This window comes from Zosterops lateralis, assembly GCF_965231275.1.
Source record: "Zosterops lateralis genome assembly, chromosome: 7".
Classification (NCBI taxonomy): Eukaryota; Metazoa; Chordata; class Aves; order Passeriformes; family Zosteropidae; genus Zosterops; species Zosterops lateralis.
Genome location: NC_139767.1, coordinates 873,348 through 900,749, shown reverse-complemented (window position 1 = coordinate 900,749; position 27,402 = coordinate 873,348). Strand labels below are relative to the sequence as shown.

The 27,402-nt window shown below is 44.4% G+C and overlaps 1 protein-coding gene across 4 annotated transcripts; it reads left to right on the top strand.

Moving 5' to 3' along the window:
* Positions 1-201: 201 nt before the first annotated feature.
* Positions 202-24,544, top strand: USP40 (ubiquitin specific peptidase 40). 4 transcript variants are annotated; one of them, XM_083865582.1, is made up of 33 exons: positions 202-278; positions 1,425-1,472; positions 1,758-1,974; positions 2,199-2,266; positions 2,956-3,069; positions 3,834-3,998; positions 4,407-4,553; positions 6,080-6,223; positions 7,238-7,366; positions 7,619-7,720; positions 8,285-8,392; positions 8,920-9,241; positions 9,663-9,744; positions 10,584-10,755; positions 11,227-11,311; positions 12,082-12,152; positions 12,999-13,318; positions 14,075-14,201; positions 14,540-14,597; positions 14,885-14,938; positions 15,342-15,430; positions 15,836-15,922; positions 16,392-16,428; positions 16,908-16,972; positions 17,067-17,141; positions 17,552-17,678; positions 18,766-18,860; positions 19,980-20,098; positions 20,585-20,650; positions 20,863-21,073; positions 21,197-21,292; positions 22,620-22,714; positions 23,219-24,544. In XM_083865582.1, exons 3-33 carry the CDS (start codon positions 1,776-1,778, stop codon positions 23,322-23,324), a joined length of 3,735 nt encoding a protein of 1,244 aa, XP_083721708.1. In that variant the 5' UTR covers positions 202-278; positions 1,425-1,472; positions 1,758-1,775; the 3' UTR covers positions 23,325-24,544. The 4 variants fall into 4 exon arrangements, with proteins under 4 accessions (XP_083721708.1, XP_083721711.1, XP_083721710.1 ...); XM_083865584.1 differs by lacking the exon at positions 1,425-1,472 and having other exon boundaries at positions 226-278; XM_083865585.1 differs by lacking the exons at positions 20,585-20,650; positions 20,863-21,073; positions 21,197-21,292; positions 22,620-22,714; positions 23,219-24,544 and adding an exon at positions 18,956-18,990 and having other exon boundaries at positions 19,980-20,092.
* The last annotated feature ends 2,858 nt before the right edge of the window (positions 24,545-27,402 follow it).

Here is a 27,402-nt window from a genome sequence, read left to right as displayed (position 1 = left end):
CATTCCACCGCGCGTCATGCGCAGTTACAGTTTCCAGTATTCCAGGTCGCTCCTAGCCCTCATGGAGTGTGTCCTCGAACACTTCCAGGAATGGAGGTCCCACAGATTCCCATGACATCCCCTGCCTTAACGCATGGAAAAACTACAACTCCCAGCATGCCCCGCGCGGACCCACGCTTTTCCCGCGGGCCGCTGGTCCCGGTGTGATTTGCGCGGCGCCACACAACAAATATGGCGGCGGCCGTGGGCCCGTGGCCGTGAGGGCCGGGCCGGGCACGGTGAGCGGCGGGCCCTGAGAGGCCGTGGACCGCCGGCCCAGGGGAGACTGCCAGGTTTGGGGGGCTCCTGGAATGGATTTATTAGAGGGGTTTGGGATCTCCTGCCATGGATTTATTAGGGGCATTTGGGATCTCCTGTCACAGATTTATTAGAGGAGTTTGGGATTTCCTACCATGGGTTAATTAGAGAGTTTGGGGAACCTCTGTCATAGGTTTATTAGCGGGCTTTGGGAGTCTTAGGGCTTTATTAGAGGATGTTGGGATCTCCTGCCATGGGTTTATTAGACGGTTTTGGGAACCCCTGGCATGTTCTTTTTATGAGGGGTTCGGGATCTCCTCTCACAGATTTATTAGAAGAGTTCGGGATCTGCTGCTGTGGGTTTATTACAGGGGTTTGAGATCATTTGTCATTGATATCCCAAAGGGTTTGGGGGGATTTCCTGTCATGGATTTGTTAGAGGATTTTGTGATCTCCTGGTATGGATTTATTAGACGGGTTTGGGAATATGATGGGTTTATTAGAGGGATTTGTGGATCTGCTGTCATGGAGATATTAGAGAATTTTGGGACCTCCTGTCATGGATTTATTAGAGAAGTTTTGACATTTCTTGCTGTGGATTTATTCCAGGAGTTTAGTTACTCCTGCCATGGTTTTATTCCAGCCTGAGGCCCTGTGCTCTGAGCTATCTCTGCTTTGTGAAGGCACTGGTCCATCCAGAATCCCTTCCAATTGCTATTCCTGTGTGGTTTTTCAGGGAGGGAGGATCCAGAAATAAGGAGTGAGGGAGGATTTGGCACTTGAGTGCCTCTCCAGAGTGGTGGGTGGGTGCTGTCTCCTGAATATGGCCCTTTTTTGGGACAAATGATCAGCTCAGGAGCCACTAGGCATCCAGGGAAGAGAAGAATCTAAATGCTAAAGTGCAACAGGCCTGACTGGAAACAGGAATGAGGGCTGGGAGACAGCTTGGAATGAGTGCCAAGCCCAGGAATTCCATCTAGCAGCTTGGGAGGAGGGGCTTTTGCAAAGATTTTAAGGCAGTCAAGAGCTGCATTCAGAGGAGGAAAAGCTGATGCAAAGTGATTTATTTCCTATTTATGTTCATTGGGAAAGTGAAACTTTACAACCTTTCTGCTTTAATATCTCAGATGAAGAAGTCCCAGGGATTTGGAGGAGGTGGATAAGGATAATCCAAGGTAGGGGACAGTTCACTTGCAGAAATAAATAACAGCTTTGTGCAAAATGGAATTGTGGTGGGTTTGATTCTGGTGAAGTCTGCTCAGACCCATCGTAACAGAAATGCTTTTAATTCACCCTTTCTTAATTTACATTAATTTACACTTTTACATGGATTAATTTATAAGGTGGGAAAAAATATAAACAAATTCTTCCATCAGTCCTCCAGGTTTATCTTGGAGGATTTGAAGTGAGTGGGTTCAACTGCATTTTTTATGGTAAATGCTTATTTTGTCTTTTTAAAGGACTCTTCTGCCTTCACAATGTTTGGGGACTTATTTGAAGAGGATTTTTCCTTTATTTCCAACAATCATTGTGGGAAAGGGAAGAAATCGAAGTCCAGAGAGTCTGAGCCTCCAGCTCCCAGGGATTTCACCAACCTCAGTGGAATCAAAAATCAGGGTGGGACCTGCTACCTCAATTCCCTTCTGCAGACTCTGCTTTTCACACCTGAATTTAGAGGTGAGGTGCTCAAAACCTTCTTAAAATAATGTTGAGATTGATATTTTAGTGAGACTTGAACTTCTGGTTATTTGTTTAATAGTGAACTCAGGTGATTTTGGGGCACAGTTCACTTTAAATAAATTATTGCAGAATAAAGTCATAGTGTTTGCCATCAAAATATGCTGAATTTTTAAAGAGGGGATGTTGTCTTTTTAAATATTATTTTTTTTTACCAATTGCAGAGGCTTTGTTCTCCTTGGGACCTGAAGAACTTGGGACTTTGGATGACAGCAGGAAACCAGATGCAAAGGTGTTGAGAATTTTCTTGTTCATCACTGTCCAATGTTGGTTTGGAGGAATATGGTTCCAGTTCATGAGAAACTTAAGAAAATGAGTAAAAAACCTAAATTTGACACAGAGAGGCAGTTTGGTCTGGCTGATACTAGATCTTTCACACAATCCTAAGCTTTTATTGCCATAAGGTTTTGCTTCAGAAATCTGATATGGAATCTGCTGGGATGTTCTCCATCCCACCTCCTTCCACCTCACCACCAAGCCCTTCAGGAGAGCTGGAGGGGTACTTGGGACTTGGGATGGAGGGACGGGACACAGGGGATGGCTTCCCACTGCCAGAGGGCAGGGCTGGATGGGATACTGGGGAAGGAATTGTTCCCTGTGAGGGTGAGCAGGCCCTTGCACAGAGCTGTGGCTGCCTCTGGATCCCTGTTAATGTCCAAGACCAGGTTGGACACTGGGGCTTGGAGCAGCCTGGGAATGGGATGGGCTTTGAGGTCCCTCCCAACCCAAAGCATTCTCCTTGGCTGTGTAAGGTGAGGCACTGTAGATTTTTGGGAACAAAGTCTGGTTGCTGGGTGTGAATTGAGTAATGTGTGTAATGAAATAGGCAGCAGCAGTTTCTCACCAGCTCTGTAGTAAATTGCTCCTGTTTCTGTTGACGTGGCTGGTTTGAAGGCTGTGTTCCCTTGCTGTTGTTCCCAGGTGCGGATAATCCCACTGCAGCTGCAGCGCCTGTTTGCTCAGCTCCTGCTACTGGACCAGCAGGCTGCATCCACCACGGACCTCACCGAGAGCTTTGGCTGGAACAGCCATGAGGTGCCACTCTCCATCCCCACACTTCTCCCTGGATAGAGATGGGTTCTGGAAGTCTGACATTTAGGAAATGCCTTAAAATCCTCCAAGTTGCGGAGACGATATTGAATTGAATCAGCTCCTGGTGTATCCTGTTGGATCTCCATATGGAGTCCGTGGCAGTTGTTTACAGGGAGGAACGGAAGATGACTGTTCTCTTAGATATGTTTCCAGTTGCTTTTCCTTTGTTTTTACAGGAGTGTTTTTCTTGTCCTCAGGTACTTAGATTCTTACCCAAGTTGAACTGTGTCAGTCAGAGATTAATCTAAATCTAGGAAATGGCTTCAAATTAACAGAGAGCAGGTTTAAATAGAATATTGGGAAGGAATTGTTCCCTGGGAGGGTGGGCAGGCCCTGGCACAGGGTGCCCAGAGAAGCCGTGGCTGCCCCTGGACCCCTGGAAGTGTCCAAGGCCAGGCTGGACAGGGCTTGAAGCAATCTGGGACAGTGGAAGGTATCCCTGCCCATGGCAGGGGGTGGCACTGGATGATCTTTAAGGTCCTTCCAACCCAAACTATTCCAAGATTCTATGATTGTGCCCAAGTGAAACTGTCTTAGGTAGGTTGTAGCATAACTAAATTAATAATAACAATAATAAAGGTAGTATTTCACTACTCAAGGGATAAATGTGTGAGTAGTTGTTGAGGTTCTGGGACATTTGATGTGTTATTTTTAAGCCATAAGCACAGTAGTGTTTCATTCCTTCCTGTCTGGTTTTCCTCCTGCAGGAGATGAGGCAGCATGATGTGCAGGAATTGAACAGAATCCTGTTCAGTGCTCTGGAGACTTCCCTCGTGGGGACATCAGGACACGACCTCATCAACCGCCTGTACCATGGCATTGTTGTCAACCAGATTGTTTGTAAGGAGTGCAAGAATGTCAGTGAGAGACAGGTAAAGCTGGGGATCTTCCACTGGGGGTCTCTTCAGGCTGTTGACTTTGAATATTTTAGCTTTTAAAGTCCAAAAATAATGCCATCCTTGTTGAGAGCTATGTTGAATCCAGGTAGTGAGTGTTGGACTTTAAGTCTTTGGCTGTACTTTCTAAACGAGAGGTAAAAAACCTAAATGCTTTGCATCTTCTGAGTAGATGGTAGATGTAGAGTGCAGTGAGGCAACAGCAAAACATATCTTGCTAGTCTTTTATGCTCTTTGTAATTTAAAAAAATCAGGTTTTAACAATTAGTTTCTGTGATCGTTTGAGGATTTTTTGCCCATCACTGTGATGAATAGGATGGGTATCTTTCTAACAACTACCAACTTACACCTCTCAGAACCTTGTTTCTTGTCCTTTCTGCACAGGAAGATTTCTTGGACCTCACAGTGGCAGTGAAAGGTATGGCTGGCTTGGAGGAGGCCCTGTGGAATATGTATGTGGAAGAAGAATACTTTGAGAATGACAACTTGTATCGATGTGGAGCCTGTGATAAACTGGTTGAAGCTTCAAAGGTAACACCTTGGGGTGGGATGATGTAGAGTTAGATGGGATACTGGGAAAAAATTCTTCCTGTGAGGATGGGGAGGCCCTGGCAGAGGGTGCCCAGAGAAGGTGTGGCTGCTCCATCCCTTGAAGTGTCCAAGGCTGGGCTCGGAGCAACCTGGGATAGTGGAATGTGTTTCTGCCCACTGCAGGGGGTGGCGCAGGATGGGCTTTAAGGTCCCTTCCATCCCAGACTCTTCTGGGATTCTGTGAAACCTCAGCAGGGATGTCAAGAAAAGCTCCTGTGGCTCATTTCCCAAATGTTGCAGTTTTTTGTCCCTAACACTTGAGTGTAGTGTAATTTGGAAAGTATTGCCTCATTCAACACCTCTGCTGCACCTTGCTCTGGGCATTTTGGAAGGACAAGTTAGACCATAAAACAAAAATGTGCAATGAGAGAAATCATGGAAACTCACTTCTGAAGAACCCAAATGAGAGAGAACAATGAGCAGCCGTTGCTCTGTGCAGGGGATAGGATCTGTTGCTCTGTTTTTGTGGAGGGAAGCACACTCAGGCTGTTGCTGCACTCTTCCCTCTTTGTAGCAGCTCCTTGGCCTCCTGCAAGGATGAGTGAAGTCTAAACCCTGCTGCCCTATGGATGTGGAGGGAGTAGTTCAAAGGGCAACTGAGGTCAGGCCAGGTTAATCAGTGACTTGGGAGTTCAGGGACACTCAGCAGTGCCTCATGTGTCTTGTTGCAAAGGCTAGCTGGAGTTTAGCTGGGCTGGGTTCAAGGCAGTACGGGGTAAGTTTTGTCTGCCTCTCACAAGTGCACATCCATGCAGGAGGAGAGTGGGAACTCTGAATTTTGATAGGAAATCACAGTACTGGGGGTTGCCAGGCTGTGGATACAAATGGAATTCCTAATTCAGGGGATTTTGTAAACCCTGTGTGTATTCCTGTTGCGGCTCTGCCAGTGGAGAGGAGGATGGAGACATTGGAGAGGCTCAAAAACGTGGCCATGGAGGCCCACACCTGCTGTCACAGGTGGTACAGGATGGTTGGTTTTACTTCCTCAAGAGGGTTCTTAATGTGCTCACCCATCAAATGGTTGGATCTGGATTAATCTGGAATCATTAAAATGGATTATTCTGGCTTTCCTGCCTGGAGGGTCCTCCCCTGTAGAAATGAGGGAGACTTTAGCTCCTGGTTGTTCTGTGGCTGCCTGTATAGAACCCATGGGCAATGGAAAGGTCATTACTGACTGGAATTTTACCAATGTCCTTCATTTGCTGTGGCAGGATCAAGTATGGGACTGGTGATCACCAGTCAAGGAGGATGTGGGGCTCAACAGGGGGAGAAGATCTAGGTCACTTTTAGGTTGTGTATTTGGAAGGGAAATTGTGAATTAGTGAAGCCATTTCAAAAATGAGGGCACTGGTCTTGTCTCTCTGGTGGTAACAAAGCTTTGGTGAAAAAGGATTTGACTACAGCAAGGTGGAAGCACAATTTTGTTTTAAGTCTCTGCTTAAAGTGTTTTTTAAATCCCTTCCCAGTCTGCTAAACTACGCAAGCTGCCTCCCTTTCTCACCATTTCCCTCCTGAGGTTCAACTTTGACTTTGAGAAGTGTGAGCGGTACAAGGAAACGAGCTGCTACACTTTCCCCATCCAGATCAACCTGAGGCCTTTCTGTGACCAGGTGGGCAATGTTAACATTTGTTAAAAGTTTCTATATGCTCAGCAGAGAACCCACAGCTCAAGGTTATCTTTTATTTTGCATTTTGTCAGGTATTTGAGTAGCTTTGTGGTGTCCTCATCCACTTTTGAACTGAGCTCCCTTGTAGCTACAAGGGGGAAGGGTAAAATAGTTACCCGAAAGTTACTGAACCTTTCCTTGAGAGGAAGGTTATTATCTGGAAATAGAAATTGAAATATTTTTTTTGTGTGATTATTCTCTGAAAGCATCATGTATAAATTGAGCTTTATGTGCTTTAGGTGCCTGTAGTTATTCCGTTTTTCTTAGGAACCTCTGTTTGTATTCATAAATATGTTTCTGGTTATAAACTGAGCTATGCCATTGCTTGATGACAATTTTTGATCCTTAAACAACACAACAGAGGTGCTGTTATGGAACAGATTTTTTTTTTCTTGAAGTGTGGCAATGCAAGTTTGGAAATTTCTCAGTGTTTGCATTTGAGGAAGGCTTTCCCCCCCTGCCCAGCTTTACTGTTTCCTAGTATTGCTTCTTTTCTCTCTCCTCTTATAAACAAAATAAGCTTGGTTGTGAACAAACACTGAAATTGAAAATATTTTGAGTTTCCAGTATGGTTCAGAATGCTGCTTGTTTAATAACACAGATTACCCAGGGAAGCCGTGGCTGCCCCATCCCTGGAAGTGTTCAAGGCCAGCTTGGACAGGACTTGGAGCACCCTGGGCTAGTGGAAGTTGTCCCTTCCCCTGGCAGGAACCCAGATGAATTTTAAGGTCCCTCCAACCCAAACTGTTCTGGGATTTTATGATGTATCAGCCTGTGCCTCGCTCCGTGGCTTATGCCAGTCCTTCCTTGTGTCCCCAGCCCTCAAAAGCCATTTCAGTCTCAGCACATACAAACACACACTGAGAAATGTCTGAAGTGACGCTGAAGGTGTAAAGCTGTCCTTGTGTGAGAGACTGACCTCAGTTGTTGTTACAATTATTGTTTTTCTTTTTAAAGACTGAAATGGATGATTCAGAGTACATGTATGAGCTCTTCTCTGTTATTATACACAAAGGTGGCTGCTATGGAGGACACTATCATGTTTATATCAGAGATGTGGATGAATTAGGAAACTGGCAACTCCAAGTAAGTTCCCAAAGGCTTTTCGTCCTTGCTTTTGAGGTTGTACTTTTCAGAAGAGTATTAAGAACTAGTGGATGAATGTGCATCCAAACTTAATTAATATTTTAAAGAGGCTTTGTTTGTCTTGCCTCACTGATAAAGGCAGTTTATCAGAATGTCCTTCACACTCTGAAATTGTGCATGATGATGTCAGTGCAGAACAATCCTCTAATCGTGTGTGAAACCACAATATTTGTGAGTGTGTTTCTTACCCAGGAAGAAGAGGATGGGCTGATTGAAGAGAAGGCTTTAAGAGACGCTGAGAATGCCAAAGAAACAGGAAATCCACTGGCAGTCTTGAAAGGGATTTTATCAGAGGTATGGTATGTAAGGAGTTCATTGCTTTGGTTTTGGAGCTAGGGACCCTGCAAGGAGTTGGTGCTTGTGGGATTGGGCAGGCTTAAGTGTCCAGGCCAAACTTGGTGTGAAGCATTTAAAACTTGGTTTTAATATTAACAGTGGCTCTTCATACAGACAAAGGTCCTTTTGGAGTATTTCTAAAGCTGCTCACCAAAGCTGTTGCAAAAAGAATCAGAATATCCAGAGTTGGAAGGGACCCACAAGCAGCATTGATCCAGCTCCTGGCCTTGCATAGACACCCTAACAATCCCACCCTGTGCATCCCTGAGAGCATTGTCCTGGAGCTCTGGCAGCCTTGGGAATGTGCCCATTCCCTGGGGAGCCTGGGCAGTGTCCCACCACCCTCTGGGGGAAGAACCTTTCTCTGATACCCAACCTAAACCCCCTCTGACACAGCTCCAGATGAGGCTACAGCAGCTTATTAAAAACTAGGAATGATTAAAACACTTCAAAATTGGCTTCTCTGTGTTGATCCCTTGACTTTTGTAGTCTTTGTTACCTTAGTTTTTCATTTCCCTACAGGAAGAAGCTAAACAAATTCCTGTGGATCAGTTAGGACAGAAATTACTGGAGAAGAAAGGGGAGTCCTGGAATAAGAAATACAGAAAACAATACGGAGCATTACGGAAGGTAATTACAGGTTTGCTAGTTTTGGTTTTAGAAACTTTTAAAATCATTTATATTCTTATTGAATAGTCAGAAGGATGATAATTGAGAAGATGGACCTTGTGCAAAGGGAGGTTTGTAATGTGAATTAGCAGGCTGGGGAAAATAAGATTCTCAAGGAGTTGTTTGCCTGAAACTTTGTGTAATTTTTTTCCAGTAAAATAAATTTCCAATTGGTTGCTGTATTTTATGATGTCTTAAGGAAAATACTTCAGCATTTGTGTTGTAGCTGGGTGGAAAACTGATGTTTGCTTGTTATTTGAAGGGAGCTACCTGCAGTTTCCACAAGAAATATTTAAATGTAGGTGTGTAGTATAGATGTGAGGCTTTTACAGAGGTAAACTGAGAAAATACATGAAGAAGCACCACAAAATCAATGAATTAATGCGGTTTGTGTTTCACTTTGAGGAGAATTAGATGGAGCAGCTTAATGCAGGCTGTTACATTTAAAACTTGGCATCTTCTTCATCCTGTCCTTGCTTCCCTTTCAGTATTTGCAGAATCATCCTCAGATATTCCAGCTGAGTCCTGATGGAAATAAGGTCAGCCTGAAGGAAACACACAAGCTCCTGTTCAAGCTGGATTCTCATAAACAAAATCTCGAGAGCCCTTCCCAGAAAAATGATGTCCAGTGGAACTGTGAGAAAAACCCCCCAAGGCCAAGGGCCGCTTCTGCTGGGTGCCACTGGTTTGATCTGAATGATTCTAAAGTCCAGCCCATCAAGGAGAAGGATATTGAGAAGCAATTCCAGGGTAAAGAGAGTGCCTACATGCTGTTCTACAGAAAAGCTCAGCTGAAAAGGCCCCCTGAAGGTACACAAAACTCATCTGGAGATTCTGTGGGGGCTTCCTGCTTTGACATTTATTCTGGAGGGCTATTTCATCCTTTCCAAGTTTTATTTTCCCCAGTTTTCTGTATAGCAATCATTTGAAAAAAAGAGTTAAGTGAAGATACGAGGAGGTGGTGACCTATTAATTGGCTGTAGCTGATTAATTTTTTTTACCTTGCTCCAGAAATAATGGCAGAGCATCAGCTGAAACAAGTACAAGTTGTTGTTAATGGCATTTATGTGTTAATTTCCCTTAAGGAAAGGTTGATTGGAAGGAGTAAAAGCATTTGTTTGTTCTTTATATCATCTCACAGTTGTTTTCAGTGATTATTGTACTATGTCTCCTCTTGATCACTTTTCTTGTTTGTCCAACAACATTTTAAGCCTATATTTTTTTGTTTCAGCACGAGGAAATCCAAGGTACCAAATTCCTGAGCACCTGCTGAATGAAATGAATGCTGCTAATACAGAACTGCAAAAAAAGAGGTATGTTGGTGTCACTGTACTCAAACAGCTCCTGTCTGCAGGACTCCCAAGGGATCCAAAAGGAAAGAAATTCCTTGAGCAGAGTCAGAACTGAAATGGTTCAATGTCATACAGGTTAATTGAAGAATATAATTTCTATATCCATATTCTGCTAGTTCCCTGCCTTCCCTGTTAGCAGGCAGCCCACAGAATTTCAAGGGAAACATACTTACAGTTTCAGATTGTACCATTTTCTGATGAAAATCATTGCAATTCTGGCAAGAGAATGGAATGCATTATCTTTATTGTGTTTATAGAGGGAGTTCTCTGTGAGGAGGGGGAAGGACTTTGTTTATAGTGAATTTACAGATAAATTATATTCTCTGCCAGAAAACTGAAGAGCTTGTGGTATTTAGGTTGGACAAAACTTTCCCTTGTGTTGAGGGACACAAGTGCTGATACACCTGAATCACAGTTAAGATATCAAAATACAGACACAAGAGTGATAGTTTATGGGATATTTCACACAAGACTGTGGCTGCCCCATCCCGGGAAGTGTCCTGGGCCAGGTTGGACAGGACTTGTAGCAGTCTGGGATAGGGAAGATGTCCCTGCCCATGGCGCGGGGAGAGCTGGATGAGCTTTAAGGTCCTCCCCACCCAAACCATCCTGGGATTCTGTTTCTGAGTGAATTCCACTCATTTATTTTTTAAATGTTTGCTGCTACAACTAGGGGCAGGTATGAAAGAGGAAGGGATGTGACAGGGAATTTAGCCCTGGGGGGATCAGTTCCAGGACAGCTACACAGAAATACCTGTTAGGTGTTAAATTCACCAGTTTGTTGTGTTTTACTCCCAAAGAGCTGAATGTGACTCAGCAAACAATGGCATTGATTTACATCTTCACCTGAGCTCCTGCTATAAATTCCACAATGGAGCTTTGCATCCTTCACTGTCTTGGAAAGAGAGTGTGGTGGATTTGACTATTGACAGAAGGAAAACACTGGGAGACCTTCGGCAGACAGTGTTCCAGGTACCTGCTCTATCAAATAAACTCAAACTTCATTTTTACTTGAGCCTCTGCAACCTCTACATATATGTTTATGCTGCAATCCTTGCGTCAAGGAGAAATTTTCAATAGTAAATGGAGTTCAGGAGGCTAAAAACTTAATGAGTTTACACAGGAGGAAAGAGTGGTGTGGGGTCTGTTCTCGAAGCCATGAAATTGCTAGAATTTCAAATATGGAGACTTTGAAGTTCATATGAGCTAGTTAATTATATTTGGGCAGCATGTAGCATGGCCATGGATTGACACTACAGAGCTCCAGGCTTATTCTTAATATTTCATTTTGTGACAGAGTTGTCTTTGTCTTTTCAAGGAGTCACCAAGTAAGCTTGGGAGCCAGGCTGTGGCAGCTTTCAGCAGATTGTAATTATTGTGAATGCTGTGAGTAACTGCTCTTTGTTACTTTACATCATTTTTCTGGTTATTTTTCCCAACTAGATGTTGTCGTCTTGGGAAGGGGACATGGTTCTCAGCACGGCCAAACCTTTACCAGCAGGATTACACCTGTACCAGGTGCTTGATGGTAAGAGTGCTGCATGCCAGGCTTCCATGCTATTGCTGTATTTTAATTCCTGCAGACATCAAAGATTTCATGTATAAACCATCCTGGAGATGTGTATTACTGAACACTCTTCCAGCTCAAACTCATGTTAAGTTATTTAAATTATTTATTTCACTCTTATTAGTAGAATGAATAATTTTGAGAGTTTGCTGTGAAATCTTTGTTGTGAAATGCAGTAAGACTGCAGATCTTAAGCAAGTTAAGCACATTTGCTGACAAGAATGTATCAGTCTGTGTCTTGCCCTTGATTTGCTTGTGGATGTTTGCTTTCATAGGATTGGCCTAATAGGTGGAGGAGAGGATAGAAGAGAGGAGCCAGGGTGACATCAAAGGAAAATGTAGGTTAGACTTCAGCTAAAGTAGGAATTTTGTAAAGGGAAATGCTCACATAAAGAGTTCATCAATTTATTAAGGGTACATCAGTTTTTCAAATCATCATTTTTGTCTCCAGCTTTGCTTTGTTAGGCAATTCTAAATGTCAGTCTTTATAAACTTAGTAATTTTTAAGTTTTATGTTCTTTGTGGTCAGCTTCAGAAAATCAGTGTTGAACCAGAACATAATACCACTCTACATAATGTTAACATCAAAACAGACTCTGAGCCGCTCTAAATATTCTCCCCCTCCTTGTACAGTTCTTTAAGTGCAGTGACTTTTAAAAACTTGCTGACCGTGTTTGTGCGTTTTGTGGGGAGCAAGAGCTTGATGAGCTTGATTTGCTCCTGTCTTTTAGGAGATGAGCTGACCCTGGACGGTATTGGGCTGGCTCATGGAGCAGACCTCTTCGTCTGGAATGGGAAAGAGGTAAAGGAACCAAGAAACTTCCTTCCTTGTCAGCTCTGAAGTGATAAGACTGTGCAAGGTCTCCTGCAGATCCTGTGCTGCTTTTGTAGTTTTCCATCTTCCTTTTAATATTAAGGCTTCTGCTTAACCTAGAAGTAGTTGTGAAGCACAGCATTTTATTCTGTCTCTCTAGTAGAATGAAATGCTACTTTTAAATTATTTTTATTGTAAAAATATCCATTTTGTTTTGGCTTTCTTAAAAAAAAAATCCAAACCAAACAAAACCACCCAAACATGTAGTAACAGGGTCAGGGTTTGTCTTGGTTTTATTTTTGGTATCGTTTTTTCTATTGCAGCGTTTGTGTCACTAAATTTTCCTCAGCAAGGAATTTAGGTTGAATATCAGATACATGAAGCCTTTAAAATGTAAGGTCACAATGTTCAGTCACATTTGGGTAATTCTTTAATGTCCTGAGAGGCTGAATTCCTGTGTTCTAGATTTTACCAAGTGTCCACTGGTTTCCAATTTCCATGGAATGGCTTGGGAAGGGACTTAAGGATTTCATTCCACCTCTTGCCATGGACAGGGGCACCTTCCACTGTCCCAGGTTGCTCCTCTTCCAGCCTGGCCTTGGGCACTTCCAGGAATCCAGGGGCAGCCCTGATGCTCTGGACAACTTTGTGTGTTCTCCTCCCACCACCTGTGGGTTACTCTGGTTGTTTGTTCAGCAAGAATTAGGTCTGAGGTGGTTTGTTTGTGAGGGGGGAGTGTCTGTTTTTGGTCTCAATTTTCTCGCTGCTCAGTCTTTCCTGTATTTTCTGGATCAGCGTCACACAAAGCTGCCATTCCTTCCTCCTTTCCCTCAGGTTGGAGGCACAAAGGTGCTGACGGGCCCTGAGCATGAGCCCGTGATGCTCAACGTGCTTCGCTTGGCTGAGCACAACGAAGGCGGCAAGGGGCAGCACTTCAGCGAGGCCCAGCACGTGTTCTCCTCCAGCACCAGCCTGGGGCAGCTGCACTCAGCCTTGGCTCCAGCCGGGGGCATCATCCTCAAAAATGGCTCAGGAGCAGATAGAGAAGCCAAGAACTGGGAAGTTTTCCATGAGGAAGACATGAAGGAAACAGTCCGAAGTGTTGGGCTCAGGGATGGGTGCTCTGTGCTGATCTTAGACAGCCATGACCAGAGGTAACCTTTTTGATTATGATTATAATTAAACAAAAAAAGCAGTTTTGGCAAACCCTTTTTGTTCAAATTATGCTAACAGCATATATTCTTGTAACTAATTATCACCATGAGCTTACAAGTATTTTCAGCTTAAGTTTTGGAGACTAGTTATTTATCAGCTGTTAGATTTTTTTTCTTGCTCTCAAAATGCAGTCACAACCTTTGATTTACACTTGTAAAGGGGGAAAAATCTGCTGGGAAGAACTCCTGCTCCAATTTGTGGGAAAAAAGAGAGCTCAGGGCAGAGCCATCAGCCGCAGGCAAATGGATTTTAGGGCCATTGGTAAATCATATTACACAGCATAAGTTTGTTTAATAGAGAGAAATCTGTGTGCAATGCATTGTTGATGGCTGTGGCACAAAGAAAACAGCTCCATGCTGCTACCTTGAGTGAGGATCTGTAACTGAATGTGACACTTTACAAATACTCTGTTTTTCATGTTTAATACTCTTTTGTGACAAGTAAAGATATATTTAAGAGGAAAAAATCGAGAAAATGCCTCAAAAGGCCTCTGCTAAAGCATGAATGACATAATTTGCCTTGAAAATAGTCTCATGACACTCTGTGCTCCCTGAGGCCTCTGCTCTGTGAGATGCCATCACTATGAACAACTTTGGCATCGTTGTTTATTTGGGAACTGTGCTGGGGAGTGATGTAGCCCTGCCTGTCTTTAGTTTTCCTGTCTCTGACTGCCTTTGCACTGCTGATTCCCACAGCTTTGTCAACGTGGCAAGTGGGAATTTGACTGCCTTCACCTATGACATCAGCTGGCTCCAAGTAAAAAACTTCTGTGGGGTGGAACAGGAGGAGAAACACGTTAAAATCACTGCCACTATTGAAACAGTAAGGACTGCTTTCCTGAGCAGCTTGGCCACTGCACTTGGCCCAGCTCATTTGATTTAGCCTCGGGGATGGAGCTTGTCCCTGCTGAAATTAGTGTTCAGCTCAGAGTTACAATCCCTGGGATATTTGCAGGTAGCTTAAACCAGTGCAGTGTTTTAGTGTCAAACAGTTTTCTCTTTGGACCATCCTGTGAATGGAAGTTTGAGATGGTGTCAGTAACCAAAGCTAAAAGAGGAGGGAAGGATTATCTTTGTACACTGGCACTTGAACAAGCAGGGATGTTGGTGGCATTCCAGGCTGGAGGTGTTCGTATCCCTTTTAATGCCCCTGTCTTTTAGGTGATGGCGGATATTAAAATGAAAGCGATCCGGGAGCTTCAGCTGGAGGAGGAGCTGGGTAAGTGTTCAGCTGCTTTATCAATCTGCTAATGTTACAGTTTACTGGGTTTTGAATGGATTTAGTGGTAGAATTTTCCTTTCAGTTAAAGAATAAAAGCTGAGACTGTTGATGGAGTCTCGAGGAGTCTCTCTCCAGTTATATTTTTGATGTCACAGAGGGAGGCCTCTCAGATAAACCTGTTGTAATTAATCTTAAAGATGTTACTTGTCTGAAATTTTGAGCCAAATTCCTATTCCTATTTGAATTACTTAATGCCTCTCTCTTTCCTGCCCTTTTTGCTGCAGCAAATGAGAGCTGTCTTAGACCTGTTAGTGGCAATGGGAAACTTCTGTCTCCAGGTAAATTGATTTATTGTATCACTGTCCTGTAAGAAATTAGCTGGGGAGATTTGGTGCCTCTGTTTGTCGTTTCCTGGGAGAAGTACCCACGCGTAACTCCACTGATTCACAGGCTTAACTGAACCAGTTGTGTGGGGTTTTTTTTCCAGTTTTAAAAGTAATTAACAATACCAATACAAAGATAGGGGTTAAACTGAAATATTCAGCTTGGTTTTATTGCTTACATACCTAATCCATTTGTGCTCCTGATGGACCTTGGGAGAGCTCATGCCTTTGTTCTCCTCATAGGACACTCACAAATTGCAGTCAGGGCTGAGCAAGTTAACCTCCCCAGAGGGCACTGAAGGGTTTTAGCTTGCTCTGAGGATGATAAAATTGATGTTTTTATTTATCCTCCCTGAAGTGCCTGAGGATTACACAGTCAAGGAAGCAGAACTGAAAATGGGAAGCTTGCTTGGGCTGTGTCGTGGGAAAGCTCCAACATCCACTCAGGTACAGGAGTGTGGGATGGGAGGAGCCTGGTGCAGTGACTTTCTTAAAGAGAATAAAGAAAAAAAAAAAGAGGGTATATTGCTCTTGGAATGTGCAAGTTGTAAATATCCCAGAATGGTTTGGGTTGGAAGAGACCTTAAAACTCATCCAATTCCACCCTCTGCCATGGGAAGAGACATCTTCCGCTGTCCTAGAATGTTCTGAGCGCTGTCCAACCTGGCCTTGATGTGCAGGGGAAGGAGTAGTTGTGCATTTCTGGAGACCAGGGGTGGCTAATGAGGGTCTGCTGATGGCCGTAACTCTTTGCTTCCTGTGCTGTTTTAGTGCTGTTTGATTGTATTCTTGCCACAGGACCTGTTCTTACACTTCTATATTTATTCTGATAGTTTGCATTTGGATTTTCAGCTCTTCCTGTACTTCATGGTTGGGAGTGACCAAAACTACAGCCCTGAGATGGAGATAGTTGTGGACGAGACTGCCTCTGTCAGAGAGGTAAGGCTGGCTGCTCCCACAGCTCTGCTCCCAAGCTCCTGGACAGCATTCCTTGCACAGAACTGGAAGCAGAGGAGTTGGGAAGAGCCATGCACAGAGTGAAGGAAGCTCTGCTGCTACCAGTCCAGTGTTGAATTTGCAGCTTTGATTTTTTTAAAACGCGCATCTGCAAACTCTTGGTCAGAATTTGTTCAAGTAAAGGAACAAACTGACAGCACAGGTTTAATTTTCTACCAGTTTGGGAAAGCTGGCTCAGCTGATGTGGTGAATTTCTTGCCTGAAAACAATCTCATCTGTGAAGGGTTTAATAAGCAGCCCAAATACATCTTCTGTATTTAGTTATATTGTTTTAAGAATTGACCAGCACTCAGTCACTTTTTATATCAGAAAATTCTAGCATAGATTTGCTGAAAGATTTATTTCCCATCTTCAGCATTGACACAACTCTCTTCTGTGTTTATTTTTTCAGTGTCTCAGTTTAATGCTGGAGAAATGTGGATTATCAGGTTAGTTGTGTTATTTACATATTTTTAAAGGAATTTTTAATATTTTTAAGAGACCTTCTCCTACCCTTAACCTTGTAAGTTTTTTAAGTGATCTGTGTGTCATTCTAATGTGAGGAGGGGAAAGAATTCTAAACATGAAGTCTTTTTAATAGTTTCTTTTATTTTAAAGAGCTTTTCATGGATTCAAATGATAATTTGACAGATGGGAATTCCTTCTCTTTCCTCTGAAACCGGGGAAGATAATGAGATAGGTGAGGAAGAGAGATCTGTGCAAATAAAAGATTATTTTCATACAGCAAGAGATCTGAGGATGATGAAAGTGGTAATTCATTTAGTCAGAGTTGTGATTAAAATGCAAATAAAAATAAAGAACAAAAGAAAAAGGACCCTTGATGGTTCCTAAGAGTTTTGTAATATTTTCCCACACTGGTATTATTGACTAATTAGTTTTCTGCGTTTATCTTTTTGGGTTTTGGTAGGTGACAACTGGCATTTGAGAAGGCTTGACTGGTGCTATGAAGCAGGGGAAGCATTAAGTCAAGAAGTAAGAGGAGCCTGTTTTAATCCACCGGTTCTTTTCTCCCTGGGGAAAAGGCAGGTGTGGGCTGACAGGCATCCTGTGCTTTCTCTTCCTGCAGAATGCCACTCTGAAGGAACTCAATGTTTGTAGAGGAGACACTTTGATTATAACTGAAGGAAAGCTTCCAGAAAAGGTAAAAGGAGACTGTGGGTAATGTTTGGAGACTTGGAATCCCAGAGTGGTTTGGGTTGGGAGGGACCTTAAAGCTCATCCAGTGCCACCCTGTCATGGGCAGGGACACCTTCCACCATCCCAGGTTGCTCTAAGCCCCAGTGTCCAACCTGGCCTGGAACAGGTTATCTCTTGCAAAATTGTAGCATCATTATTTTTGCACCACCACTGTGTTCCCCACTAAATCACATCCCAAGCTGCCACATCCACACATTCTTTGGACACTTGCAGAGTGGTGACTTCACCACTTCCCTGGGCAGCCTGTTCCAAAAGCTTAGTTTTAAACAAACTCTTTCTCTCTTCCTGTGCTAAAGGTGAAATTTCTCCTTGTCTGCACACAACACTTGAGGCACCTGGTATTTTCTCTTCCAGGGTTTCCTGAAAATCCCCATCTGGTGGCTGAAGCCTTCAAGCCACAAGAAACATGAAGAGAATGCACAAGACCAGATGAATGGGATCACCTGGAAGATGGAGGTTTTGCAGGTATCTGCTGCAGCAGGTGAGCTTGGCCAGGCTTTGAATGGAATCACCTGTGGTTGCTCTTCGAGTCAAACCTAAATTTTAATCCAAAGCCTTAAAACCCTTCTGAAACTTAGGAGGGGCTGCATGAATTACATCCAGATTATGGTGAAAGGACCAACTCAGGAGACAGATGGACTTTTGGACATAAATGCTGGATAATCCTGCTGTAGGGATGTTCCTCAGCTGGATTTGCTCAAAACCCCACTAAATTTTGTAGCACGAGCTCTTTATTTGTCAGTCTCTGTACTGAAGGCAGTGGTAGCATTGTAAAGCATTTCCATCAAGACCGCAGAGGTGGTCGGCTTCAAATGCCAGACTCCTGAAGGCACATTTAATTCCCTTCAGGCTATGTTGCTTTTTGGGAAGCTGTAAAAGGAGGGATGAGTAAAGCTTGGATAGTATCAAAGACCTTAAATGCAGTGTTTTAACTCTATTTGTCCTCCTAAAGGTCAAATCCAAATTTAAAAGGGCAGCAAAAATCCAGCCAGGGCAGCAAAATCAAGTGGGGGTTTAGAAGGGAGAAGAAAATGAAGTGGAAATAAGAGAATAGGAAAATTGGAAAATCGATTTTTTCATTTTGTATTAAAAGTAATATTCCTCTGGTGCTGAGTTGTGCTGCAGGGCAGGACCCCTCTCCTTGTAGAAGTTTCCTTTGCATTTTTCTTCTGCCCCAAACCTTTTCTGAGTTTCAGTTTCTCCCCTGTTATTTCAGTAGTGGAGCTAAGAGCAATCTGGCTTCACTTGCAGTAGGTTTAAACAACAACTAACATTGTTTATCAATGGGAATAACTGCTCCTAGTTCTGAAATTTGCAGTATAGGAACTGCTTGGAAATTACCAGGATGTATTTTATGTGCTGGATATGGCCATGGCAGGGGGTTGGAATGAGGTGACCTTAAAGGTCCCTTCCAACTCAAACCAGTCTAGGATTCCTGGATATTCTAAGTGGACTCCAGATCCCTCTAAGTGAAATGAGACCTTGAAGTCACTGTTATCTCTCAGGACTACATGAATCATGTTGACTCTTTTGTTGTTTCTTCTTCCCCCTTCTCCCCTGCTTCAAAGCTCTGCCAGAGCCCACCCACCCAGGCCTGGATCTCTGTTATGCTGGCAGGATAGAGATAGCAGGAGAGGCCTCTTTGGAAGATCTGAAGATGCAGGTTAGATGTTCTCCTGTGTTGGACTGTGCGGCAGCACTGTGATGACTTGAGCTCTATTAACAGCTCTTTTTTATTTCCTTTTCCCCTGTCTCCAGTGTGTTGTGCCATGGCATTTATGCCATGGTCACTGGTAAGTACCAAGAGGCAGCCAGGGCACGTAGCTCAGACACTTCCTTAGTGTCCGTGCTGTCCCCATCCTCCCTGTCACGTGTCCTGGCCCGCGGGAGCCTTGTTGCACTTCAGCTGAAGCTCTGCCTTGCAGCTTTTGTCTTCATTTCAGTGTAAAATCTCTCCATGGGAAACACACACATAACAAGCACCTCCTAAAAAGCCACTTTGCCATTTCCACATTGTTCCTGTATTAGTTTTCTGCATCTTTTTTTTTTAAATTTCTGTATGTGGAATCTGATGAATGAAGAATTACTTTGGGGTGCAAAGGTTTGACAGCCAGGAAGGTCTGGCTCATTTTGTTTGGCCAGAAACTAAATACCTTTGTATGGTTTTAATACACTAGAAACCAACCCAAGCAAAACACCCCAAAAGAAAAAACTAAACCCAAACCCCCAAAGATGTATAACCCAGTCCTACCAAAAGGCTCTGTGTGGTTTAAGCAGTTGATTGCTCTACTTGAATTGCATGGGGAAGGATGTCTCACCTGATTCAGCTCCATACCAATACTTATCTTTTGGGTATGACATCAGTTATGGGCTCTGCCGGGCTACTGCTATGGAGAACTGTTTGCAGCTTGAACAAGGAGAACTGGCTGAGCATGGGGAGTGTTGTGTCCTTGGGAAGGGCTTAGAGGAACTCGGCACTTGGCCGGAGACTGGGGCAATGATTGCAACAGCCTCATTCCCTCCCAGTTGTTCAAATTTTGGTTAAAAGAAAGAAATTGAGTACTTTGGAAATGGAAGCTGAGTTGAGAATTGTTGAGAGGGAGGGAAATCCAACTCCCTTTGAGGCTGAAAAGTGAATATTTTGCTCATAGGCACAAGCAACAGCTGGTGTGGAATAAATTTCATTACCTTGCCCTCTTTCTTGAGAGTTAATCTGGTGGTTTTCTATTTTTCCAGGGAGACTGGCTGCTAAAATTATTGAGAAAGTATTTCTGTTTTTCAGGCTCTGACCTTACCCTGCTGCCAGGAGCAAGTTGTGCCCCTGCCCTCGTTCCTCAGAGCTTGGACAGTGGACAGCAAACGCCCCGGGAAGCTCCTCCGGGACAACAAGCGGAGACTCAGGTGGGTTTCCTCAGGAATGTGCAACAGACTGGATGTGGGATGGATTGTGGGGAGATGCAGCAGCTCAGTCTGGGTTGGAAAGGATCTTAAAGATGAGCAGTCCCACTCCTGCCAGGGGCAGGGACACCTTCCATTGTCCCAGGTGGTTCCAAGCCCCAGTGTCCAGCCTGGCCTTGGACACTTCCAGGGATCCAATGGCAGCCACAGCTGGAATTGATCACAGGAAGGAATTGATCACTGCCCTCACAGGGATCAATTCCTTCCCAATATCCCATCTGACCCTCCTCTCTGGCAGTGGGAAGCCATTCCCTCTCGTTCTGCCCCTCCATTGCTTGTCCCAAGTCTCTCTTTAGCTTTCCTGGAGCCCCTTCGGGCACTAGAGGGGCTCTGAGGTTTCCCTTGGAGCCTTCCCTCCTGCAGGTGAGCACCCCCAGCTTTCCCAGCCCAGCTCCAGAGCCGTGCAGACAATCTCTGTTCTGTTTTCAGTGACTACAGGCTGGGTGCCAGAGTGGAAATCTGCATAGAACCTTTGCAAGAAGAAGAGAATTTGGGGTAAGATCTCAAGGTCTTTATTTCTCATTTCTTACAGCTCTGCATTTGAGGGAAGCCTTAACTGAGCAGCTTTTGACTTCAGGGCTCTCAGAATGTCAGCTTGGAAACTATTTATTGTTTTCCACAAATTGAGGGAGGGCAGGAGCAGGGGGAAGCTGGGAATTCTGAAAGCATGGCTCACAAGAATTTCTATTCTCTCATCCTGCTGCCAGCCCCCATGAGCTGCTGCTGCGAGTCCAGATGGGAATACCAGGAGAGAGGGACTACTCTGACTCCCGGGATTTGGTGTGGGATATCTCCAAGGAATGCACAACCTGGGCTCTGAGGCAAAGAGTGGCTTCTCACTATTGTCTCCCTGTAGATAAAATTGAAATAGCCAAATACTTCCCTGAGAGATTTGAGTGGCTGCCAATATCTAGCTGGGTAAGATCTGGAATGACAGAATCCAACAGTTGCTGGAGAGGAGCACGTGTTGGTTTGGGCTGCAGTTGCTTAGGGATTGAATTTAAGAATAATTCCAAACTCTTCTGCTTTGATTTTGTTCAGACACAGCAAATCTCCAAGAGGAAAAGGAGGAAAAAACAGGAGAGTTTGCAGTCAGCACCTTATCACCTGAAGGATGGAGACATCATTGGGGTGAAGGTAAATTTTCCTGGATTTAATTGTTGCGTGAGGATCAGGTTCAGGCAATGTCCCCTTGGCAGTATCTTAATTTCTTCCTGATTTTCTCTCATCTTGCTGCATTTCTGAGAGTACTGGGATGTGGGTTTGGACACTGCATTGTGTCAATAGGAAATTTCTTGCTGGTGCTGCTCTTTTCCCTTTTTCTTCTGGATCTCTCTTCTTCCCCTCGTTTTTTGACTTTTTGTTTGTTTGTTTGTTTTTGTTTTTCTTTGTTTGTTTGTTTTTAAAATTCTGATGTCATGGTTTGAAAGCAAAACGAGTGAGAGGCTCCAAGTCAGAAATACAATTTAATAAGAAGAAAGGTAAAAAGGTAGAAATAAAATAAAATAAATGCAATAACACAAAGGACCACTGACAGAGTCAGAGTACAACCTGAGCAGGATGGTGGAAGCAGTCCAGGTGAGGTGGTCTTCCTGAAGCAGTGATCCTCTAGAAAGGTCTGGTAGCTCTGGTCCTCTGGGAATCCAGTAGGTAAGGGCTGCTTGTCCTGTCCCAAATCCCAGGTTATATCCAGGTGAGAATGCTTGGCTCCTCCCCCTGGGCAGAACATCTTAGAGTGGGATGATGAGTTGTGAGGTGGGTCCTTGATGGCCCATTAAACAGAGAACTCCTGGAGGGAGTTACCTGTGAGTCATGGGCAAGGCGTTAATGGGCCATTAACAGAAGACAGCCCAAAGGCAAGGGGCCTGGGAAGACACTGCCCCACTTGGTTTAACAGTTCATGAAGATGGTGATAGAATAAATACTTTGTGTACATCCTACACTGCAACCCAGGACATCTGAGTAAAATCCAAGGAAGTGCCCTTTAAAAATCAAATCCTAGATACAAACCTGTTACATATTACGGATTACTGAACTATGATAGTTCTATTTCATGGTATGAAAAGGCATTACCCAGCATTGAGCTCTGAGCTAGCAGTCAGGCTTAGTTAGAAGGAAAGACCATTCTGGCTGTGTTTTAGAGCAGTAGGAAAAAATGTGATGTCCTGTCCTGCTGTTTTAGCCTATTGGAAGAAACCCATCCCTGAAAGTGTTCCTGGCCAGGTTGGACTGGGCTTTGAGCCACCTGGGATAGTGGAAGGTGTCCCTACCCACAGCAGGGGTGGGACTGGATCACCTTTAATATCCCTCCAACTCAAACAATTGCAATTCTAATTAACTTGAAATTAATCAGTGCAAAACTAGTCAAAAGAAACAATCTGGAAATTTATTGTGTCAGTTGAGGAACAGCTGGGAAATAGTTTGACCTTCTGATTTGGATCTCTCCAATCCTTTTTCATTACAGAACCTTCTCCTTGATGACGCTAAGGACTTCAGCACTGTCAGGGATGACACTGGGAAAGAGAAGCAAAGCAAGCTGGCTCTGGAAAAGAGGAAAAGGTAGTGAGAATTTAGTTTCATTTTTCTTTAGAAATATGCAAAGTGTTTGCTGCTTTTCAGGGAGGCTGTGGCTGCCCCATCCCTGGAAGTGTCCACGGCCAGGTTGGATGGGGTTTGGAACAACTGGAATAGTGGAAGGTTTCCCTGCCCATGGTAGGGGGTGCACTGGGTGGTCCTTAAGGTCCCTTGAAATCCAAACCATTCCATGATTCAGCCTGCTTGGATAATTTTTGAGGCCAGTGGTAGCTGAGTGCTGTCAGAACACACAATTCTAGTAATCCTGCAGGGAGCACTTGGATAATTCAAGCTCCTGGCTCTCAGGGCTCCTCCACTGAGCCTTATGGTTCTTCTTTCTGGAACGTACTGTGGAGATGAGGATGAACCCGTGGCTGGCCTGGCCTTGCACAGGCTGTTTTCAGAGCTCACTGGAACTCCGAGTTCAGGCCAGGCTCACCCTGCTAAGGCCCAGCACTAAACATCGACCACGTTATTTCTGTTTTCCAGCCGCCAGGAGCGTGTCCAGGATCCCTTTTTCACCGAGGAGAAGTTCCCCATGAAGCCCCGCAAACCAGAGGTGGCTCTTTCCATCAACGTGGGGGTTTTCAGATAGCACCAGGAGCTGCTCTGCCCCCACCACCCTGTACTAACCTGGCCTGCAGGGCCTCAGCTCCAGCAGCAAGAGGGACTTTCCCAAAGTGTCTTCAAGGATCCCTGAGGCACAAACTGGCTGTAGGATTCAGGATAACTCTGATTTTCTTCTGCTCTCTCTTGGGGAAGTGCTTTAAGGTCCCTTTCTCTGTGTGGTACTTACTCTCAGGCTGAGTAAATGCACTTTATAGGGGAGGAAAAGGACTAATATATTGTATAATCCCTCAGTGACTCTTTTGTAACCACCCAAAATGCTTTGTTGGGTCAGATCTGACCTCTTGCACCATCACTACTGACATTTAATGCAGTCATAATCATCTCTTTTTAGAATTTTTTCTCATCTCTGATCACTGAAGTTGCTGCTGCTACCAGAATTTGCTTTTCTCTTTATCTCTAAACCTAAATCTGTAGGAGCTGGAGTCAGCCCTAAGAATTAAGGAAATGTGGAAATCTCTGAGCAAAGTGTAGGAAATTGGATGAAAAAGAGCCAGTCCAGGATCTGTCAAGATGCAAAACCTGGAGGCCTTTTGTGATATGGAACAACAGGGATGTAATCTTAGATTTTGAAGTTTCTGGGGCTTGTTTTGTTGCCTGTAAAACTTAATTTTGCAGTTTCTAGGGCATTTTTGTTGTCCCTAAACTTCATTAATTGACAAAACGGTTGGAAAAAAAAGGACAGATCCAATGTTTGATCTTCAGTGGGTTTTACTGTACTCAGGAAAAGGGCTTTTATCTATTTTCAGTGCTCCTCTTCAGAGCAATTTCCCAGCTGTTCTGATAGTCTGTTACATTAGAGAACCTGTTTCTCTTGGTGTCCGGAGTTGGCCTCAAGCAGCTCACTGAGATGGGCTCCAGGTCAAAGGCTCTGAAGTATTAACTCCAAAGTGAGCCTGATTATCCTTAATTAAATCTGTGATAATGACAGGACAAAACACAAGCTTGCTTTTGGGGGCTGCAGTAAATATTTGACCTATTTGCTGTATGTGTAGATTTTGTAGTAGGAGCTGCCAAGTTGAGCAGATTTATCAAGTTTTGGCTAACCTGGGGGTTTTCATGTACCTTTTGTAGGTTAACACTATTCTGTATTTTGGACAGCATAAAGGTAAAAACTGACACTCTGCCATCAGAAAAAAAAAAAAAAAGTGAAAAGCACCATGAAACACATGATTATAACTTATTTCTTTGCTTATCTTTAGAATTCAGCAGGTGCTCCTGTGGTTTTTGGGGCTGATGTTCTGCAGAAGGGGCTCTTAAATGTCCTCACTCACTTGAATCCTGAAATCCCAGTTTCATGGATACACTTTCTGCCCGAGGGGAGGGCAGTGGATGTTTTCCCATCTTAATTCGTGTCGCCTTCTTTCCATATCAGGTGTTCTTGGGAGTCTGGGTTTACAGCAGAGATCAAAGGTGCTGATTCCAAAGGTTTGTGTTCGCACATGGTTCCAACCCATTGGATTTATTTGCTGTCACTTCAGTTCCTCTGGTTCCTGCTGGAGAACTGGACTGAGCTCAGCCTTCCGCTCTTGAATAACTCTGGCCTCCCCCTGAGGACACTGAGTTTGGAGAAATTGAAATGGAAATTCCAAGTGGGAATTTTGTGCCTTTGTTCAAGTGTAATGTAGCAGCGCCTGCACTGAACCAATCTTGGATTATTTCTAATGTTGGCTCAAAATGCAAGGTTTTTTTCTTAAAACTCTCACAGGCCATTCCACAGTGAGAGAACTCATGGAAAACGGAGCTGGGGAGAGGAAACACCTTTTGGAAACGGAGTCTTTGTGACTCTGATGGGTTCTTGTGGGTTCTGATGGTTATTTGCAAAGCCTGGAAGAGCTTTCATCTTTATTTTTTAAGTGTTCTTCACAAAATAAAATGTCATTTTTATCTGCCCAGTTGGGTTGTCTGTGGATGTCCCACTGGTTGGGAAGGGAACAAACTGGTTTCTGACATGACTATTAATTAGCAGTAATTTTCCAGTGTTCCTGAACCAGCATTCTCATCTCTGGGGGAGGTTCCCCCATTCCTTGTGGCTGTTGTCTTTTCCTGAGAGTCCTGGCTTGGCCCTGGCTCAGGGCTCTGAGTCCAGGAGCAGCTTTGCTTTGTCCCATGTTTCCAATCTCTGTGGAGAAAGCACCAAGGATAGCAGGGAATGTTCCTCCAGGATACAAATTAAAGCCACTCTGGAGCCCTAGACTTAGAAAAAGCCTTGGAAAATTTTTCTAATCTCAGTTTTAATGAGTTGTTTGAACTGGTTATTTTGAGCAAGAGATTTTGACTGAAATTAGCTATTATCTTCTAGAGACTATTAAGCCACTTTCTGGGAAATTAACTCTTTTTTTTTTTTGGCGGGGGGAGGTGGTGTTTGTGGTTTTTTTGGGTTTTTTGTTTTTTTTTTTTTTTTCTTTTTTTTTCCTGGTTTGTTTGTTTGTTTGTTTGTTTTTGGTCATCTGGTTCATCCCAGCTTGCTCAGACCTTTCTGGGATTCTGGACCTGGAGGCTGAGGTTTTCCAGGTACATGGGAATATCCCAGAGTTGAGCTGAAAGATTCCCACGCTTTTCTCAGCATCCTTCCTGACAAGCATGGTGCAGAGTTCATGGCATTTCCAGGAGGTTTAGCAGGGTTAAATGGGATAGTGGAAAGAAATCCTTCCCTGTGAGGGTGGTGAAGCCCTGGCCCTGGCTTTTGGTTCTTCAGTTAAATGGAGCTTTGCTTCCTTGGGGTGCCTCTGCAGGAAAATGAGCAAATGAGGCCAAATTTAAGAGATTCCGCCTCAGGCATCTCAGATGCTTCATAGAGAATCAGGAAAAACCCAGATAAACCACACGAACCCAAAATAAACATCCCTCTTCCCCAGGGCAGCTTCTTCTCAGTCTTCTTGCTTCCTCTGAGACTTCTTCCGATGCCCTGGGATATGGGAGCTGTCAACACCTGTTCTTCCCAGGATCACCAGATCCCAGAGTCAGAGCTTGTCTGGGAACCTCAGCAGCAGTGGGCTTGGGGGAAGGTAAAATTCACTTCCCTCAAGCAGCTGCTGGCAGGAGCCCAGGTGACATTACCCCTTGGCATGGAAGAGTCAGCTTCCTTTTTGCTGGAAAATGTCTTTGCCTGCACTAAGACCAGATCCATTTGCTTTGTCATGCCACTTTTTCTTCCCAAATCTGATTCTTTCTTTACAGAAGGGTGTGGGTTGGATTGGAACAGTGCTTCAGTGCCACCCTTGCCATGGGCAGGGACATGTTCCACTGTCCTAGGTGACTTCACACCCCAGTGCCCAACCTCCTGGGACACTGGGACACTTCCAGGGATCCAGGGGCAGCCACAGCTTCTCTGGGCACCCTGTGCCAGGGCCTGCCCACCCTCACAGGGAACAATTTCTTCCCCAGTATCCCATCCAGCCCTGCCCTCTGGCAGTGAGAAGCCATTCCCTGTGTCCTGTCCCTCCATCCCTTGTTCCAAGTCCCTCTCCAGCTCTCCTGGAGCCACTTTGGGCCCTGGAAGGGGCTCTGAGCTCTCCCTAGAGCCTTCTCCTCTCCAGGTGAGCACCCCCAGCTCTCTCAGCCTGGCTCCAGAGCCTTGGAGCATCTCCCTGTCCTCCTCTAGATGTGCTTCCCACGGTCCCTGTTTTCCTTGTGTTCGGGTCCCACAAAGCCACCCTTTAGCGATAAAGCAAAAAAACCCCACAACTTTTCCCAATACGATTCACCTGCTGACACATAGCATTTCTCCCTAACACATTTTATTTGCTACCTGTTGTGCTGAGGGGCATGGGGCAAGAGTTTGGGGCTGTTTCCGGGGTTTTGGGGCTCTTTCCGGAGTCTTCGGGGTTGTTTCTAGAGTTTTTTTGGGGCTGTTTCCGGGGGCTTTGGGGCTGTTTCTGGGGGGTTTGTGACTCTTTCCAGAGGTTTGTGGCTGTTTCCGGGGGTTTGGGGGCTGTTTACAGGTGATTTGGGGGCTGTTTCCGGAGGTTTTGGGGCTGTTTTCAGGGTTTTTATCCCCTGAGGGCGGTGCGGGCCGGTTGCTATGGCCGCGCTGCCCCTTAGCA

What these genes read in the sequence shown, in the direction of transcription:
- USP40 (XM_083865582.1), top strand. Translation starts at nt 1,776, where the DNA reads ATGTTTGGGGACTTATTTGAAGAGGATTTTTCCTTTATTTCCAACAAT. An exon ending in GCAGGAAACCAGATGCAAAG is followed by an intron (nt 2,267 to 2,955) that starts GTGTTGAGAATT and finishes TGTTGTTCCCAG; the next exon opens with GTGCGGATAATCCCACTGCA. An exon ending in CAAGAAGAAGAGAATTTGGG is followed by an intron (nt 20,651 to 20,862) that starts GTAAGATCTCAA and finishes TCCTGCTGCCAG; the next exon opens with CCCCCATGAGCTGCTGCTGC.